General features: G+C 38.6%; 1 protein-coding gene across 1 annotated transcript in view; it reads right to left on the reverse strand.

The window, feature by feature from the left end:
• The window catches only part of ALPK3 (alpha kinase 3), an 86,742-nt gene that overhangs the window by 20,624 nt on the left and 49,580 nt on the right, over positions 1 to 16,538 (reverse strand). Inside the window, exons 6-8 of the mRNA XM_075273755.1 lie at positions 5,008 to 5,136; positions 1,581 to 3,561; positions 272 to 419 (exon numbers count right to left, since the gene is read on the reverse strand). Coding sequence (XP_075129856.1) covers positions 272 to 419; positions 1,581 to 3,561; positions 5,008 to 5,136 — 2,258 coding nt within the window. The remainder of the gene's footprint in view (positions 1 to 271; positions 420 to 1,580; positions 3,562 to 5,007; positions 5,137 to 16,538) is intronic.

Consider the following 16,538-nt stretch of genomic DNA (forward strand, 5'->3'; position numbering starts at 1 on the left):
TTCTGCTCTAAAATATACTCCCTGCAGTTTATATTGGATTGATATGTAACAAGTTTCCTTTAATGTACTTGAACTATGCTGTATGTGAGTGCGACAGAATTATTAAGAGGCTGCAGCTTCTTAATAAAATTGGCGCATTGTACAACAGCAGGGAATGCATTAGGATAGGTGTATGCTTTATCTTGTGTTTATGCATACATGTACAAGTCATATATTTACAGTGCCAAGGTAGATGAGGATGCTAGAGACATAAAAATATATTAATCATTACCTTCTTTTTATTTTTGCCACCTGAATTTCATCTTTGTACCAGGTTATATCTGAGTCACTTAAAACGTTGAAGAACTGGCACCACATTTTTAAGTTCCCGGAAGCATCAGAAAATTGCTCTGCCCGAATCTTCCGAATCACCTGTGGAGCTTTAAGAAGATTGGAAGTTTATAAGACACTTGGAATTGTTCCAACAGTTAATAGCACCCATCAGGGTCAGAGGGCCGTGGTGTTGATATAACAATGAGCTCCACTGGTCCTGCTTACAACAATATTATTTAGATATAACTTTGGAAACAACCACTCATCACTATAGTCTATTTCTTATGAGATGATTCATAATAACCCTATTATATCTTGTTGATGATCCTATGTGAACATTGATAACAACACCAGACTCATGATCATATTCTCTGGATGCCCCTAGGACAACACTGACAAGTGATCCATATGCTGAATGTGTATTAGTGACATTACAATGTACCATATACTATTCTTCCTTTGAAATCAATGGCAGGACATAACCATCACCATCACTCAGCACAATGTGAAAACATTTGCGGTACTAAGGAGACACTTGGTACATTTGTCAGGTTAAGAAGCTTCAATATACTAATGCCTAGTCAAACAATTCTATATGAACATAAGACATAACATAACAAATTCTATAAGAACAGTAAACATGCTAAGAGATATTTATTGCAGAATGTGACTTCAATACCATGAATGAGTAATATCTGCATGAGATATCGTCATTGGAATTTGTTCCTGAAAATTGTGAACATGATTATTTCTAATAGACAGGTAATGCACTACATTGAAAGAACATCCTATAAGCGTGACACAAAAATAGCACAAGGGTAATAAATGAACTGAAAGATATGTGTATGTACGTCATGTGGTTACTACTCTAACTTCTCATATTTCATCAGGTGACAACTTCCCTTGTTAGTACTCTCGATACTTCCATGCTCCATACAAAGTTTTGTACGAGTAATACGTTACGTACTAACATGTCCCATGTGAATGCCTTCATTGCCTTGTCTCAGTATTTCAAACATTTTTTGGGACAGATTCTATTTCATCCATTATAAAAGTGTTACCTGATATCTAATACTGATGGAGGATTCTTTGGATAGGCCATCAATATTAGATCTGCCAGGGTCCTGTCCCGAGACAGTCGGCTCTCAGTAATGTTTGCCGCGGTGCTCACTTGTTGTACAAACTGCAGCAGCGAGTGTAGATATTGTAGTGCAGTCCTACTGAAGTATATTTTAAATCCCATTTTAAAGAAGTAAAAAAAACCTTACCTTTATAAGGATCGTTGATCTTTTTGGTTTCTATATGCTGTGTGTCATCTTTTGAAGTATCTTTTGATTCCTGAGAACCAGAGTCTGTCTTTCCTTTATCTATATCTTCCTCATATATCTTGGGAACCTCCAACATTGCCATTCTTCGTATTGTGCCAGGAGAACGTCTTTCAACAGGAGGAGACTGAGTAACCAAAAGAGAATTGTTTCTTCTAGACAGTCCAGGAGATACATTGGGGCTCTCTTTTCGAGAAGGTGGTGTAAGGGAATCCGTATTTCCAGTGTCTTCATTATCTTGTTGTTTAGTCTTATTGAGATATATTTTACGTCGTGCACCAGAAGCCAGTTCCTCTGGTGTTGCCGAAGGGATCAGAGATAAATTTTCAGTAGACCTCCATTTGCGGCTGCTGTCTCTTGGAGGATCAGAAAGCATACTTCCAAGAGATATTTCCACTGGAGGACTACCAACAACGATAGAAGGTACAGTTATTGCAACTGTAGGATCTGTACCTGAAGCTATTTTAGCTGCTATTCTCCTTGATGTAGCTGGACTAAAACTGAGATCTTCCTTGCTTAAAACAGTCTTATCTGATATGACTTTTGAACTCCGCTTAGGGGCAACTGGACTTTGTGGTGCACTCTCAACTTGAGGTATTATATCTTCTTTTTTTGATATTTCAATTATTCGTCTAGGAATGGTTGGACTTGTTTGCAAGGAATCCACGTTCTGTACCATGTCTTCTTCTGAAGATGGAGTAAGCTTACCTGATGTGGAACTGGAATGCATGCTCTGTATACTTTGTGGTGAATCACTACTATCTTTGCCATAGTCATACATTTTTCTGGGGCTTGGTGGACTTAAGCTCATTTGAGGTGAATGCATTTCTTCAGGCGAGTCTGGCTGAATATCACCAACATTACTTTGACTTTTTTCATCTGTTTTATCTACATCTGCAGTTTTTATGTGTAATAACATAAGCAATGAATTCTTAAGAGTTGTAACCAAACTGTGATCTTGTTTTTCCTTTGGTTTTGATATATTATCATGTTCAACTTCTTTATTTTCTTGATGGAAAGTAGAGCTAATCCCACTACTAGGTTCATCTACCTCCGTTTTTGCATCTTTTTGGTATGTGTTTGTTGGTTCTTGTACTGCTAATTCTTGACTAGATTCATTTTCTTTTTGTGGTACAGTTTTAATTCTTTCTGCTTCATCCTCCTCTTCAGTGTTGGGTGAGGTCATTGAAGACTGTGAAGAAGCTGGGTCTACAGAACTTCCAATGATACTTGGTACTCCAGATTCCAGAGCTTTCTTTACATCACGAAGAAGTGTTGCTACAGACTGATCAGTTTGATCACTTGGTAGCAGCTGTGAACTTTCTAGTAACTGTGAACCATTCTCAGAAAGATCAAGATTTAGAACCTTATTAGGAGTTTCTGTAATATTTTCTTCTGCCACTGAAACAGGGTTTAGCTTATGTGATTCTCTTGCTGTTTCCACAAGTATGTCCTGTACTATTGGTTTATCCACTCTTTCTATGGTTTCATTTGTAACCTCTTCTTTCACATCCTCTAACATTTCAACTTCACTGGTTTGTGCAATTTGTTCTGTCCTACTGTCATCCGAAACATCCTTGGCCACAACTGAAACTTTCTTTGTATTCATTTGTTCTATGTCATCTGTCTGTCCGTTTTTCTCATTTGAGCCATCCTCTAAACTAGATTCCATCATTGAGTCTGAAGACGTTTCCTCATTTCTTTGAGACTGCTCATTTTGTCCAGTCTTATATGGATCTGGTACTGGAATCACTTCTAATTCTGCAGACACATCTGTCTCCATATACACTGGTTCTGGTGAACCTGGACATTTCACAAAATTAACCTCTTTCTCTGTATTTTCTGGGATTTCTAAATTCTTTCCTTCATTGTTGTCAGTTGTTGGTTGTTCATTTTTTTGTTCTCCATCTGAGAGTTTACTTATCTAGAAAGAATATATTTACATCTGAGTATTTTTAGAACTAAGCACATATATGCTATGTTATATATGTTTAGGTAATAGAAACATATGACGATCAAAACTTAAATACAGTGAAACCTTTTTGAGAACAACAACTATTTCATCAAAGAAAGACACAATCACAATAAGTATAGGAAAATATAAATGTCGTATTAATTAGAATAAATCATCACTTAAAACCAAATGTAACAAAGACAAATTAAAGATCATAAAGCAAACAGGTGCCATAACATATGCATTCAGTGCATATAGTACCACGACCACCACTAATATAATACAATGTATAGAGAAATAATACTAATATACTGATCAAATAATAAAGGTCAATGCCCCCAGATGATGACCCCTATTCTCTCAATCCAACACGTGTTTCACAATACTTCCTCAAGGAGTGATTTCACTTCTTGAAGAAGTAACACCTTGTATAACATCTGAACTACTAACTGTAGGTGACGATTTACTTTGGTTGTATTGAGGTATCACTATGGAGTGAGTTGTTCTATATTGCCTATTGGCTTGCTTACATTATTGTGAATTTTTTGTATTATTGCATATTAACGGCCAGTATTATACTGTATGTGTACAACTGGTATTATGGAAATAAAGAATATATATAAGACTGGGATCTTCTTAGTGGTGGTTGTGGTACTATATACACTGAATATTTATTAATTTCCCTATTTGTTATGGTACCTGCTTGCTTTATGTTTGTGTTACATGTTGTCTTAGTTATTTATTCTAATAAATATGAAATTTACATTTTCCTATACTGATAGTGATTGTGTCTTTCTTTGATGAAATAGCTCTTGAATATATGGATATCAGAGTAGAAGTAGTAGACGTGTTGTATTACATGTTTATTGACTGCTGTAGGTGAATTAAACCTTTTTAAGAAGACTGACTAAACATTGCATTGAATAATGGGCTTCTAGTGGTGGTCACTTTAAAGAGTGGACCATTATAAGATATAATTCTATTGAACACATGGAAATTGAAAATCTGTCAAAAATCGGATGTAGCTTGGGGGGCAGTGGCATAACTACCACCGTAACAGCCATAATGGCTGCTGTGGTGACCAAGAGCTTAGGGGTGCCCAGTGGGCCCCTGCTGCACAATAATGCTCCAATATGAATAATCATTTGGAATGCAGTATAGTATTTTTATTGGACCAACACATCTTACTTTCTACTGTTATACAAAATTTAGTTTAGATTATATAAAGGTGATATTCAGGATTTTAAAAAAAATGCTCTATGATTTTTTCTCCCTGGAAACAGCATCATCACTCCTTTTCATTAAATGTGTTTGGCATTTCGTCTTTGCTGCATTCACTTAAATAAAGATGAGCTAGTATACCAGACAAACAATAGACACATGTAAAAATGTCTTACTAAATGCATTTCACATCACCTTTTGTGCTTGTTCTGCCTGCTGGCTGAGTTCAAGTTGCTTCTGCAGTAAGGCATATGCTTTCTGCAATGCCATATATTCCGTTTCTAAATTCTGCAGCTTCTTTAATGTCTCTATTCTTGTCTTCTCCTGTAAAAATGGTAGGAATAATATTTTTATTAAACGTTTTATTAAAAGTATTACAGGTTAACTATGCAAGATGATATTTTATTTCAGTTGGTGTATATACTGCAAATCTGTGGAAAAAAGTAGGGAAACATTTCTGGAGTCTTTATTTGGAATGTAATGTTTCACTCCTGCAGTAAGCTCTCTACATACATATCCAGGTTTGAAACTTTAACATCCTAAGATTACTAGAGGACAAACAATAGGAAGATTTAGCAACAATTTACGCTAAATTTCTTGCATTAAAAAGTCAAAAAATGGTGAGTTTGTGACTTTTTAAATGCCATATGATGCAAATTTGATGTAAATGCCATTTTTGTGCCACTTTCTTGAAAGGGTGTGTGGCAGGGGAATGATAGGGATTCAGATTTATCGTTTACCATAATTTACTCCAGTTTATGAGAAAGCCTGTTATAATCATAAACCCATTGCATCCTCTGGTACTGCAGGGATTATCAAGATCAACACAACACACTAGTCTAGATAAACCCTCTACCATGATCCTTTAGTTGGATAATCAATGATCAAATTTGGTTTTCAGTAATAAGTTTTCTTAAACCTATAATTACCCCGGACTTCTTAAAGCACATAACTTGCATTCACATTTCATGGTGAATGTGAAGTTTTCTACATCTATATAATAAGAAGATTGGTCATTAAAGTGGTTGTTTAGTCAAATCTCATTTTTAGAAAAAAAAAAATAAAAAATTCCACTCAACTCCCACTTCTGTTCTGACACTTCCAGGGTCCATCACTTTTCCTCTCAACAAACAATACATGATAATGAAAATCATTGACAGAAGTAGGTCATTGATGTTACCAGCTTTGGCTAAGCAGTCGTTTCCTGTATGTGAAGAGGGAGCAGGAAGTAGACACGGGGGGAACAAAGGGGGTGGTAGAGGTTGTCTGGAAAGCAATAACGGATTGGTAATGTAAATGTGATTGTTCTTTTAAACATCTTTCTGTAAGAAAGTGGAATAAACCCCCTTTCATATGACTGTGTTGGGTCCTTACCCAAGGGTGGCCTGCATCATTGTTTTGTATGCTGTTCTGTGCTCTGTGTAGCAGATTATTATTATTATTTTGTATTATTTTTATGTACATTGTGAGCCCCATATTGGGATCACAATGTAATTTTTTTTCCCTATTAGTATGTTTTTGTTGAATGGAAAGAAATCCACACAAATACGGGGAGAACATACAAACTCCTTTCAGATGTTGTTCCTGGTGGGATTCGAACCCAGGACTCCAGCACTGCAAGGCTGCAGTGCTAACCACTGAAACATCGTATTGCTCCAGATTATTTATTGTACTGTATACTGTATGCCTATGACTTATTGCACTTTGGGATGTAATATGTTAACAGTATTTGTCAACGACCTTGTGAAGCTGAGTGTGCTTTATGTGGCTGTCACTTATCACTGGTATTAGGAACAGGGTGTTAGCTGTTACTAACAGCTAACACCCTGCTCTGTAACATTTGGTTGGAGCTGAGCTCTGACCAGACGTTGTAGCCCCTTAGATGCCACGATCAAACATGATTGCGGCATCTAAGGGATTCTGCAATCTCTGTGTCACCACCGACACGCCCCGTGGTGAGATGGGGGGGTGCCGGTATCTGTAGTATGCAGCCTGCGGTCTGGCCAGTGTCCCCAGGCTGTTACAGACCCCTGTTACCTGATTTATCCTGCCCAATAATGAAGAGGTCAGGCTATGTGTCTGCATAGCCTGACTTCCTCTATAGACTGCAAGACACAGCAGTCTGTATCTCACAGCCTATAATTCTATATCAGCAATCAAAGTATTGCTGGTTCAAATGTCCTAAAGGGACACATGAAAAAGTAAAATAAAAGTGAAAAAAATAAAATAATAAACTATGAAAAAAATTAATAAAGTTCTAAAGCCCCCAAAATATTTTTTTTCTATAGAAAATGAATTATATAAAGAAAAATTAATAAAAACAATACATATTTGGTATTGTCGCATCCTTAACAACCTGTACAATAAAATTGAAATAATATTTAATGTACGCGATGAACGTCGGAAAAAAAAAACCGGGAAACACCAGCCTGAAGTAATGATTTTTCGCCATCTTGCCTTACACATGTACCTCAGAACAGTACCAATAAAAAGCACAAGTTGCCCCGCAAAAAAAAGCCCTCAACCAACACTGTCAACCGAAAAATAAAAGTTTTATGCCTCTCAGAAGATGGCGATGCAAAAGACATTGATTTATGTCCCTAAATAGGTTTTTCCTCTGCAGAATTATTAACGCATAAAAAAATAATATGAATGAGGTATTGCAGTAATCGTACCGAGACGCAGAATAAAGGTTACGTTACTCATTCTGTACACTGCAAGGGAAAAAAAATTAGAAGGTAAAAAGTTGTAGGCACTCAAACAAATGGTGTAATTAAAAAATGCATGTCATACAGCAAAAAAATCAGCCCTCATATGGCTACATCACCAGAAAAGTAAATAAAATATAGCTTGTACAATCTAAGAAAAACTCAAATCGTCAAATCATTAGAACAAAACTGGTTGTGGAAAGAAGAGAATGTATTAGCTGTGCGAGCATTTTTCAGGGAACACCCCATATATAGAGCTTATGAGGGAACATAAACTAAAAGTGACCCCTGGAGTGACCCTCCCCAATCATAGGAGCTATTGCGGACATAGTAGGGAATTTGATGTGTCCAATGTACTCTGCACAGCTTTGTATTCATTTTTCACCATCCACTGTGCAGTCATGTCTGGGATATTAATTCTTATTACACCTCCTGATAAATTCTTTGAGGGGTGTAGTTTTCAAAATGGGGTCACTTTTTGGGGGTTTCCATTGTATTGGTGCTCTAAGGGCTCTGCAAATGAGACGTGGCATCGAAAACTATTCCAGCAAAATCTGGTTCTGAAATGCTAATCATCACTCCTTCTCTTCTGTGCGCTCCTGAATGCCCAAAAATCAGTTTACACCCACATGTGGGGTATTTCTGTGCTCGGGAGAAATTGCATAATAAACTGTGAGATGCATTTTCTCCTTTAACCTTTGTGAATGTGATAATTTTAGGGATAACTGAATGTATTATTGGATAAAAATAAAATATCTAAATTTCACCTCCATTGTTTTAAATCCTGTGAAATGCTTCAAGGGTTAACAAACTTCCCAAATGCTGTTGAAATGTGGTGATTTATGGGGGTTTCTAATATATAGGCCTTTATCATCTCCATCAGAACTGAAGGGATCCCTAAAAAATGAGGTTGGGAAATTTTCTTGTAAATCTGGAAAATCGCTGTTACACTTGTAAGCCTTCTAACAGCCAAAATAAAATTAAAGAATGATTAAAATATGATGCCAATACAAAGCAGAGATATGGTAGATAATATGTATTAATGTATTTGGGTGGTATGATTATCTGCTGGAAAAGTAGAGGTTTTCACATTTTGAAAATAAAAATTTTCATCAATGTTTACCACTAGCATGAAGTATAACATGTCATGAAAAAACAATCTCACAATCACTTATATAAGTTATAGCGTCTCAAAGTTATTGCCATAAAGTGACACGTGACAGTTTTGAAAAATGAGGCCTGGTCATTAAGGTACTTTTAGACCTGGTCCTTAACCGGTTAAAGGGAAAAGGAAATACTAGCCAGTCCTATTAGATAATCCCTTCCTTCGGAACCAGATTGGGAATAAACCAAGGATTACATTTCAGAGGTCAAAAACCTTTAAAAATAATGTATTATTGATTATGTAATAAAGTATTACATGCAGATATCTCAAGAAAAAGTTTCTTCCACTTATTGGGAATATCAAATGTGGCCATAAAGGCTGCCAGCACTGCCAAAACAATAGCCATAAACAACAGACATTTCATAACACTATGGGGAGAAAATTTACTATGAAGTCATTTCTCATATGTGGCTCAAGTTTTGTCTTATTCCATATAGTATGAGAAGTGGATAATTCAGCATCTTAGTTCATGTATTCACAATCATAGGTGCAACATACAGAGAAGGCTATGCGAAACACAGCTTGTCAAAACATGACCTTCAGGCACATAATTGCTCCTTTCCAGATTTTAGAATAGTGCCTATAGTGTCTAGCAACCATAGCCTGAAAAGCGCTGCGGAATATGATGGTTATATAAGTAAGAAAAATAAAATAGCCTCCTTCTTCTACTATTTCTTTCTCAAAACTCTTCCTCCACCTTGCACAACACTCCTACCTGACACATCTATCAAAGTTAATAGTACCACACTTACACCAGTCCAATAAGTCTGTTATCTGACCTAATAGACCTAATGCATCTCTGACCTAATCTCTGGCTACCTACCTACACGCAACCTTCGATCCTCTCAAGACCTTTTACTCCACTCTGCTCTTATCCGCTCTTCACACATCTCCATGACTTCTCCCATGCATCCCCCATACTCTTGAACTCACTACTACGACACATAAGACTGACCCCAAAATCACAGGTTTCAATAGGACCCTGAAGACTCACCTCTTCAGGAGACCTACAACCTTCAATAGCACTGCTGCCACCACACCATCATCTGAACAGCTTCAATTAATAATTAGAGATGAGCGAACAGTGTTCTATCGAACACATGTTCGATCGGATATCAGGGTGTTCGCCATGTTCGAATCGAATCGAACACCACGTGGTAAAGTGCGCCAAAATTCGATTCCCCTCCCACCTTCCCTGGCGCCTTTTTTGCACCAATAACAGCGCAGGGGAGGTGGGACAGGAACTACGACACCGGGGGCATTGAAAAAAATTGGAAAAAGTCATTGGCTGCCGAAATCAGGTGACCTCCATTTTAGACGAATAGTGGATTACAAATCCGGGTCATATGAGAATGTGAACTTTGTGACTATGAGACAGGGATAGCTGTACAGGCAGGGATAGCTAGGGATAACCTTTATTTAGGGGGGAATGTTATTAAAAATAACTTTTTGGGGCTCTATCGGGTGTGTAATTGTGATTTTTGTGAGATAAACTTTTTCCCATAGGGATGCATTGGCCAGCGCTGATTGGCCGAATTCCGTACTCTGGCCAATCAGTGCTGGCCAATGCATTCTATTAGCTTGATGAAGCAGAGTGTGCACAAGGGTTCAAGCGCACCCTCGGCTCTGATGTAGCAGAGCCGAGGCTGCACAAGGGTTCAAGCGCACCCTCGGCTCTGATGTAGGAGAGCCGAGGGTGCACTTGAACCCTTGTGCACCCTCAGCTCTGCTACATCAGAGCCGAGGGTGCGCTTGAACCCTTGTGCACACTCTGCTTCATCAAGCTAATAGAATGCATTGGCCAGCGCTGATTGGCCAGAGTACGGAATTCGGCCAATCAGCGCTGGCTCTGCTGGAGGAGGCGGAGTCTAAGATCGCTCCACACCAGTCTCCATTCAGGTCCGACATTAGACTCCGCCTCCTCCAGCAGAGCCAGCGCTGATTGGCCGAATTCCGTACTCTGGCCAATCAGCACTGGCTAATGCATTGTATTGGCGTGATGAAGCAGTGCTGAATGTGTGTGCTTAGCACACACATTCAGCTCTACTTCATCGGGCTAATAGAATGCATTGGCCAATCAGCGCTGGCCAATGCATTCTATTAGCGTGAACTGAGTTTGCACAGGGGTTCTAGTGCACCCTCGGCTCTGCTACATCAGATTGCTACATCTGATGTAGCAGTGCCGAGTGTGCATCAGATGTGTAGTTGAGCAAAACTGACTCAGCACTGCTAAGTCTGCATTCGCATAGGAATGCATTGGCCAGCCTTCGGCCAATCAGCGCTGGCTCTGCCGGAGGAGGCGGAGTCTAAGGTCGGACCTGAATGGAGACTGGTGTGGAGCGATCTTAGACTCCGCCTCCTCCAGCAGAGCCAGCGCTGATTGGTCGAGTTCCGTACTCTGGCCAATCAGCACTGGCCAATGCATTTCTATGGGGAAAAGTTAGCTTGCGAAAATCGCAAACTGACAGGGATTTCCATGAAATAAAGTGACTTTTATGCCCCCAGACATGCTTCCCCTGCTGTCCCAGTGTCATTCCAGGGTGTTGGTATCATTTCCTGGGGTGTCATAGTGGACTTGGTGACCCTCCAGACACGAATTTGGGTTTCCCCCTTAACGAGTTTATGTTCCCCATAGACTATAATGGGGTTCGAAACCCATTCGAACACTCGAACAGTGAGCGGCTGTTCGAATCGAATTTCGAACCTCGAACATTTTAGTGTTCGCTCATCTCTATTAATAATGCCTGATGAAGGAAACATTGCTTGTTATTACTTGAATAGCAGTGTAAGACACCCATATGTCTTACACTGGAATATGTGTGACACACTGTAGGAGCAACATAAATTTTTGCAACAAATCTAACATATTTAAATATACCATATTCCAGATAAGCATATAGACACATGGTTTGTTCTATAATGTGATACTTCAACAATGCCTGCAGGTTGTCAACAAAATAAACCCAAACAGAGACCTTAAATTCTGTCCATTCCTTGATAGCTTTGAACATTCACTGGAAAAGAAAACAGTCTTTAGTGTGTCTTTTAATATCATTGACACAAGGTTGCTTTGACGTACAATGATATCTTGTTTTATGACATGTTCCTACTATTCCTGCCAGATTTCCATGCATGCTGATGGGTTTTGTTTATTTTCTTCTGTTAAAGATGATGAAATCACTTGCTGCTTTTACTGTGTATGTGTTTAGTAGGGTAAATCCAAAAATGGAAATGACTAATCAGTGTCAACATTCTGCGCAGCTGAGAATGAGGTCATCTTCTGTATTTAGGACCAGCAGAGTACCAAGGCTTTTCAACTTTACTGCCGCACTCCGCTTAGATTTACTCATCATTTGCAAATAATCTCTGTATAAATAAGAATTTAAAATGGCTTGCTTCCGAGTTACTTAATGTATTATAGAGTGCATTTATACAACCCCACATCCAAAAAGGTTGGGATGTTGTATAAAATCTTAAGAAAACAAGAATGCATTGATATAATCATATTATATTCACAATACAACATAGTTCTCTTATCAGAAGACATAATGGGAAGAATATGCAAATCTGTCTCCCAAGATGTAAACAGGGAGACAGTGCCTCTGTTATGCCGCCCTCTATGGGAAGCACCCTGAACATCATGCTCGACTTTCCCAGAAGTCTTTACTGCATAATGCGGGGTTATAACCAAATCAGTTTCTCAGCTACGGACGGCACCATTTCTGTCTGGGTGGACTTCATCAGCGCAGCCTAAAGAGAACTGATTTGGTAGAAGTGAGAGGCTGAGAGACCAGATTATGGGGATTATGGGGAGTGACATTATCCCCATAATCTGGTCTGTCAGCCTCTCACTTCTACCAAATCAGTTCTCTCTAGGCTGCGCTGATGAAGTCCACCCAGACAGAAACGGTGCTGTCCATAGCTAAGAAACTTATTTGGTTATGACCCCGCATTATGCAGTAAAGACTTCTGGGAAAGTCGGGCATGATGCTCAGGGTGCTTCCCATAGAGGCGGCATAACAGAGGCACTGTCTCACTGTTTACATCTTGGGAGACAGATTAGCATATTCTTCCCATGTTCCTTTGCAGTGGAGCAACTATGGCTGTATATGTCTCCACACACCTGAAAAAGTGGTCTCTCCTTAAGGGGTGACATTATCCCCATAATCAGAAGACATAAAACAGAGAGATTTTTCCATTTCATTTGGAGAAAACAAACAAAAAACAAGCTCATTTAGAAACTGATGGCAGAAAAATATCTCAAAAAAAGTTGGGACAGGGTTAATAAAAGGCTGAAAAAGTAAGTGGTACTAATGAGAAAGAGTTGGAGGGTTAATTTTCAATTAAGTCACATGACTGTGGATAAAAAAGCATATTAGGGGGGTAGAGTCTCAGAAGCAAAGATGGTCAGTGTTTCATGATTGTGAGAAAAATATTCCTCAACATGAATCGGTAAATTGGCAAAGACATTGAAGCTACAGCGTCAGCAAAAGATTCTGAAAATCTGGAGAAATCCATATGCACAAGGGACAAGACCCTTTGCGTAATGTAAATCACTGCATGGGCTCAAGAATATGTTCATAAATCACTGTCTGGTAGCACACTTTGCCATGCAATCTATAAATGCAAGTTAAGGCTGTATCATGCAAAGATGAACCTGTATCACAATCCAGAAACACTGCCGTCTTGTCTTGGGCAAAGCTCATTTGAAATAGTCTAAGGCAAAATGGGAAAATGTTTTGTTTGTGGTCAGATAAATCAAAATTTGAAATTCTATATGCAAAGCAGAGGAGAAGAACCAACCAACTTCTCAGCGCACAGTTCAGAAGCAAGCATCTCTGCTGTTATGGGGTTGTATTAGTGCCTATGGCATGGACAGTTTACATATCTTTTTTTTATAGCAATATCAATGCTGAGCAATGTATAGAGATTTTAGAACAATATATGCTCCCTTCCAGACAACGTCTCTGTCAGGGAAGCGTAAATGTGAGAAGTGGCCAAATCAACAGTTTCCAAAATTAGGGTAAAAAAAAGGGCGTAGGAGAGCTCGGGAATTCAAAAGTGTCTTGACGCCCACAGAAGACAACAGTGGTAGATGATCGTAGTTTCCTTCGCAATATCCACCCAAGTGAACAACACTCTCCAGGAAGTGGGTGTATCAGTAAATTTAAGGCTTCATAAGAGCAAATATAAAGGGTTCAGCACAATGTGCAAACTATTAATCAGCCTCAAAAAGAGAAAGGCCAGATTAGTCATTAAGCTAGCTCAGTTCTGAAATGGCATTCTTTGGATGAAACTGTACCAGAATGATGGGAAGAAGAAGAATGGAGAAGGCTTGGAACATCTCACACATACTCTGAAAAACATGGTGGGGGCAGTGTGATGACATGGATATGCATGGCTTTCTATGGCACTGGGTCATTAGTATTTAATGATGATGTGACAGAGCACAGAAGCAGCCAGATGACTTCTGAAGTGTATTAGGATTCACTTTCTGCTTACATTCAACCACATGCAGAAAGGTTTATTGGACGGCACTTCACAATTCAGATGAACAATGATCCAAAACATAGTGCAACGACCGAATCAATCATTCGATCGAGCATGCCTATCACCTGCTTAAGACAAAACTTAAGGCAGAAAGACCCACAAACAAGCAAAAACTGAAGACAGCGGCAGTAAAGTCCTAGCAAAGCATCACCAAGGAGCAAACCCAACATTTGGTGATGTCCATGGATTCTATACGTCAGACAGTCACTGCATGCAAAGGATTCTCTACAACGTATTGAAAAGGTAATATTTTTTGTCCAGTTAGTTATGAGCCCCTGAAATGAGGAGACTTTGTAAAAAAATGATTGCAATTCCTAAACATTTTACATGATGTTTTTGTTCAACCCTTTACTGAAAGTACGCACTTCTATTGCATCTCAGTTGTTTCATTTAAAATTCAATGTGGAGGCTGCGGAGCACAAATCATGAATATTGAGTCCAAATATTTCTGGACCTAACTGTATGTCAGAGTAGACGTATTATCAATTAATTACTCAATTATTAGTCTATTAGAGTGTTGTAAACAGCTGTTAGGAGCCTCCATTGTAGATCCCATCTTGTAAAGAAATATTACGGGTGCTCCAAAGCTATCTTTTCTGTTAAAACATCAGACAACCTGCTAGAACCCAAAGGACCACATTATACATCAGTGTGGTCTGCTGGGCACCACTGGTGTCCCACATGTAATGGATAAGGCACTGCATTACTGTTGCCAACTACATTAGTAAACATTATGCAGATGTGAACAGAGCCTTATTCTTCACTCGCTTGATTCATCTTGGTTTTTCAAAATCTTTTCAGTGACCATTTTATTGGGTGGTCTATTCCAGTACTGGATATTGCTCAAGTCAACTGCACCAAAAGCAGACTTGAAGTATAATTTATAGGTGCCCTATACAAGTAGGAGATAGAGTCTCGTCTTGACCTTGGATATGTTTATGGAAACTGTTGGAGGACATAAGAAAAACTATTGCAGCAGAAAGCAAAATGAAACATGGTACCACCTGCTCTCTTTCAAGTGCATTTATGTTTGATCTGGTATGAGCCTAGCAGTCACTCCAAGAGATAGATGGCCTCCACTTACATGACTTTAGTTGTCTGGCATTTAGAAGTATTTCTGGGAGCTAACCCACAGGCTACATGTCCTAAGGATTCATTTTTATGATGGGGTGAAGTCCTTAAAGTAATATAGAAAAATATAATTGCAAATATTGTACAATTGAAATAAGTCCATTATAGAATTCTGAATTAATTTAGAGATTCATGTATTACACAGGTGGCCTATTGATTTTTATGGTTTATACTTCTATTTCCTTGCATTTTCAGTTTCTACACAGATTTATTTAGAGGATATATAGGAGTCTAAGCAGAAAACCAATTTAATATTGAAGTGTCTGTCAATAACAGGGATTACCCCAAATCTAAACCTTCTAGCACTGAAACAAAGCATCCAATGGGCCACCAGATATATGTGTTGTTATATGTGTCACTGTAAAGGGGGTCTTCAGTTATAAAACTACTCAAATGTATAAAACAGAGCATATATTTTCATATTGGATTGTTATAAAACTATATGCAGAGTTGTCTCTAAAAGCAATATATTTTTCCCTAGTTTTCATCTTCCAGGCTGTTCCTGCACAGAATTGGAATTAGTTTAAGGTTAAGGTGCTAGGTAGCAAAAAGCAGCAAAAAAAGTGCTGCAGAAAAAAAATGCAGTGGGAAATTATCATGTTTTTTTCCCCGCTATGTTTTCAATCACATTTATGCTGGGTTTTACTCTGTGGACTTTCTGCTCATATTCTACCTATTTGGAAAATAACTGAATTTTCGCAGGTATTAAAAACATGCTGCAAACGCAGTTTTTCCTCTGCAGATTTTTTTTTTTTTTTTGCAATGTGTTGATGTGATTACCTGGGAAAACAAAAACTCAGCCTGTCCTGCCACAGCGTTTCTGCAGCAGTAAGGGTCCATTCACACGGAGGAAAATGGTGAAGAATTTGGTGTGGAATTTCAGCGCTGAAAACAAAGCCATTGAAGTCAATGGGAAGCTTTTTTCTTCAGTGCTGAAATTCCACACCAAATTCCTCACCATTTGCCTCCGTATGAATGAACCCTAAAAATGTTGCGCTTTTGCAATGTGGGGCTTCAGCCTAAAACCTACAAAAAGGAGACGTTACAAAGAGTGAAAGACAACAAAGAGACTGTGCAGTTCTGCACAATGACCTAGTGAGTGACTAAGTGATTCCCATTGGCATTCTCAATGGAAACAACTCATGTTTACACCTGTTCCTATTAACATACAC

The sequence above is a fragment of the Leptodactylus fuscus genome, chromosome 5, assembly GCF_031893055.1.
Source record: "Leptodactylus fuscus isolate aLepFus1 chromosome 5, aLepFus1.hap2, whole genome shotgun sequence".
NCBI classification, from domain to species: domain Eukaryota; kingdom Metazoa; phylum Chordata; class Amphibia; order Anura; family Leptodactylidae; genus Leptodactylus; species Leptodactylus fuscus.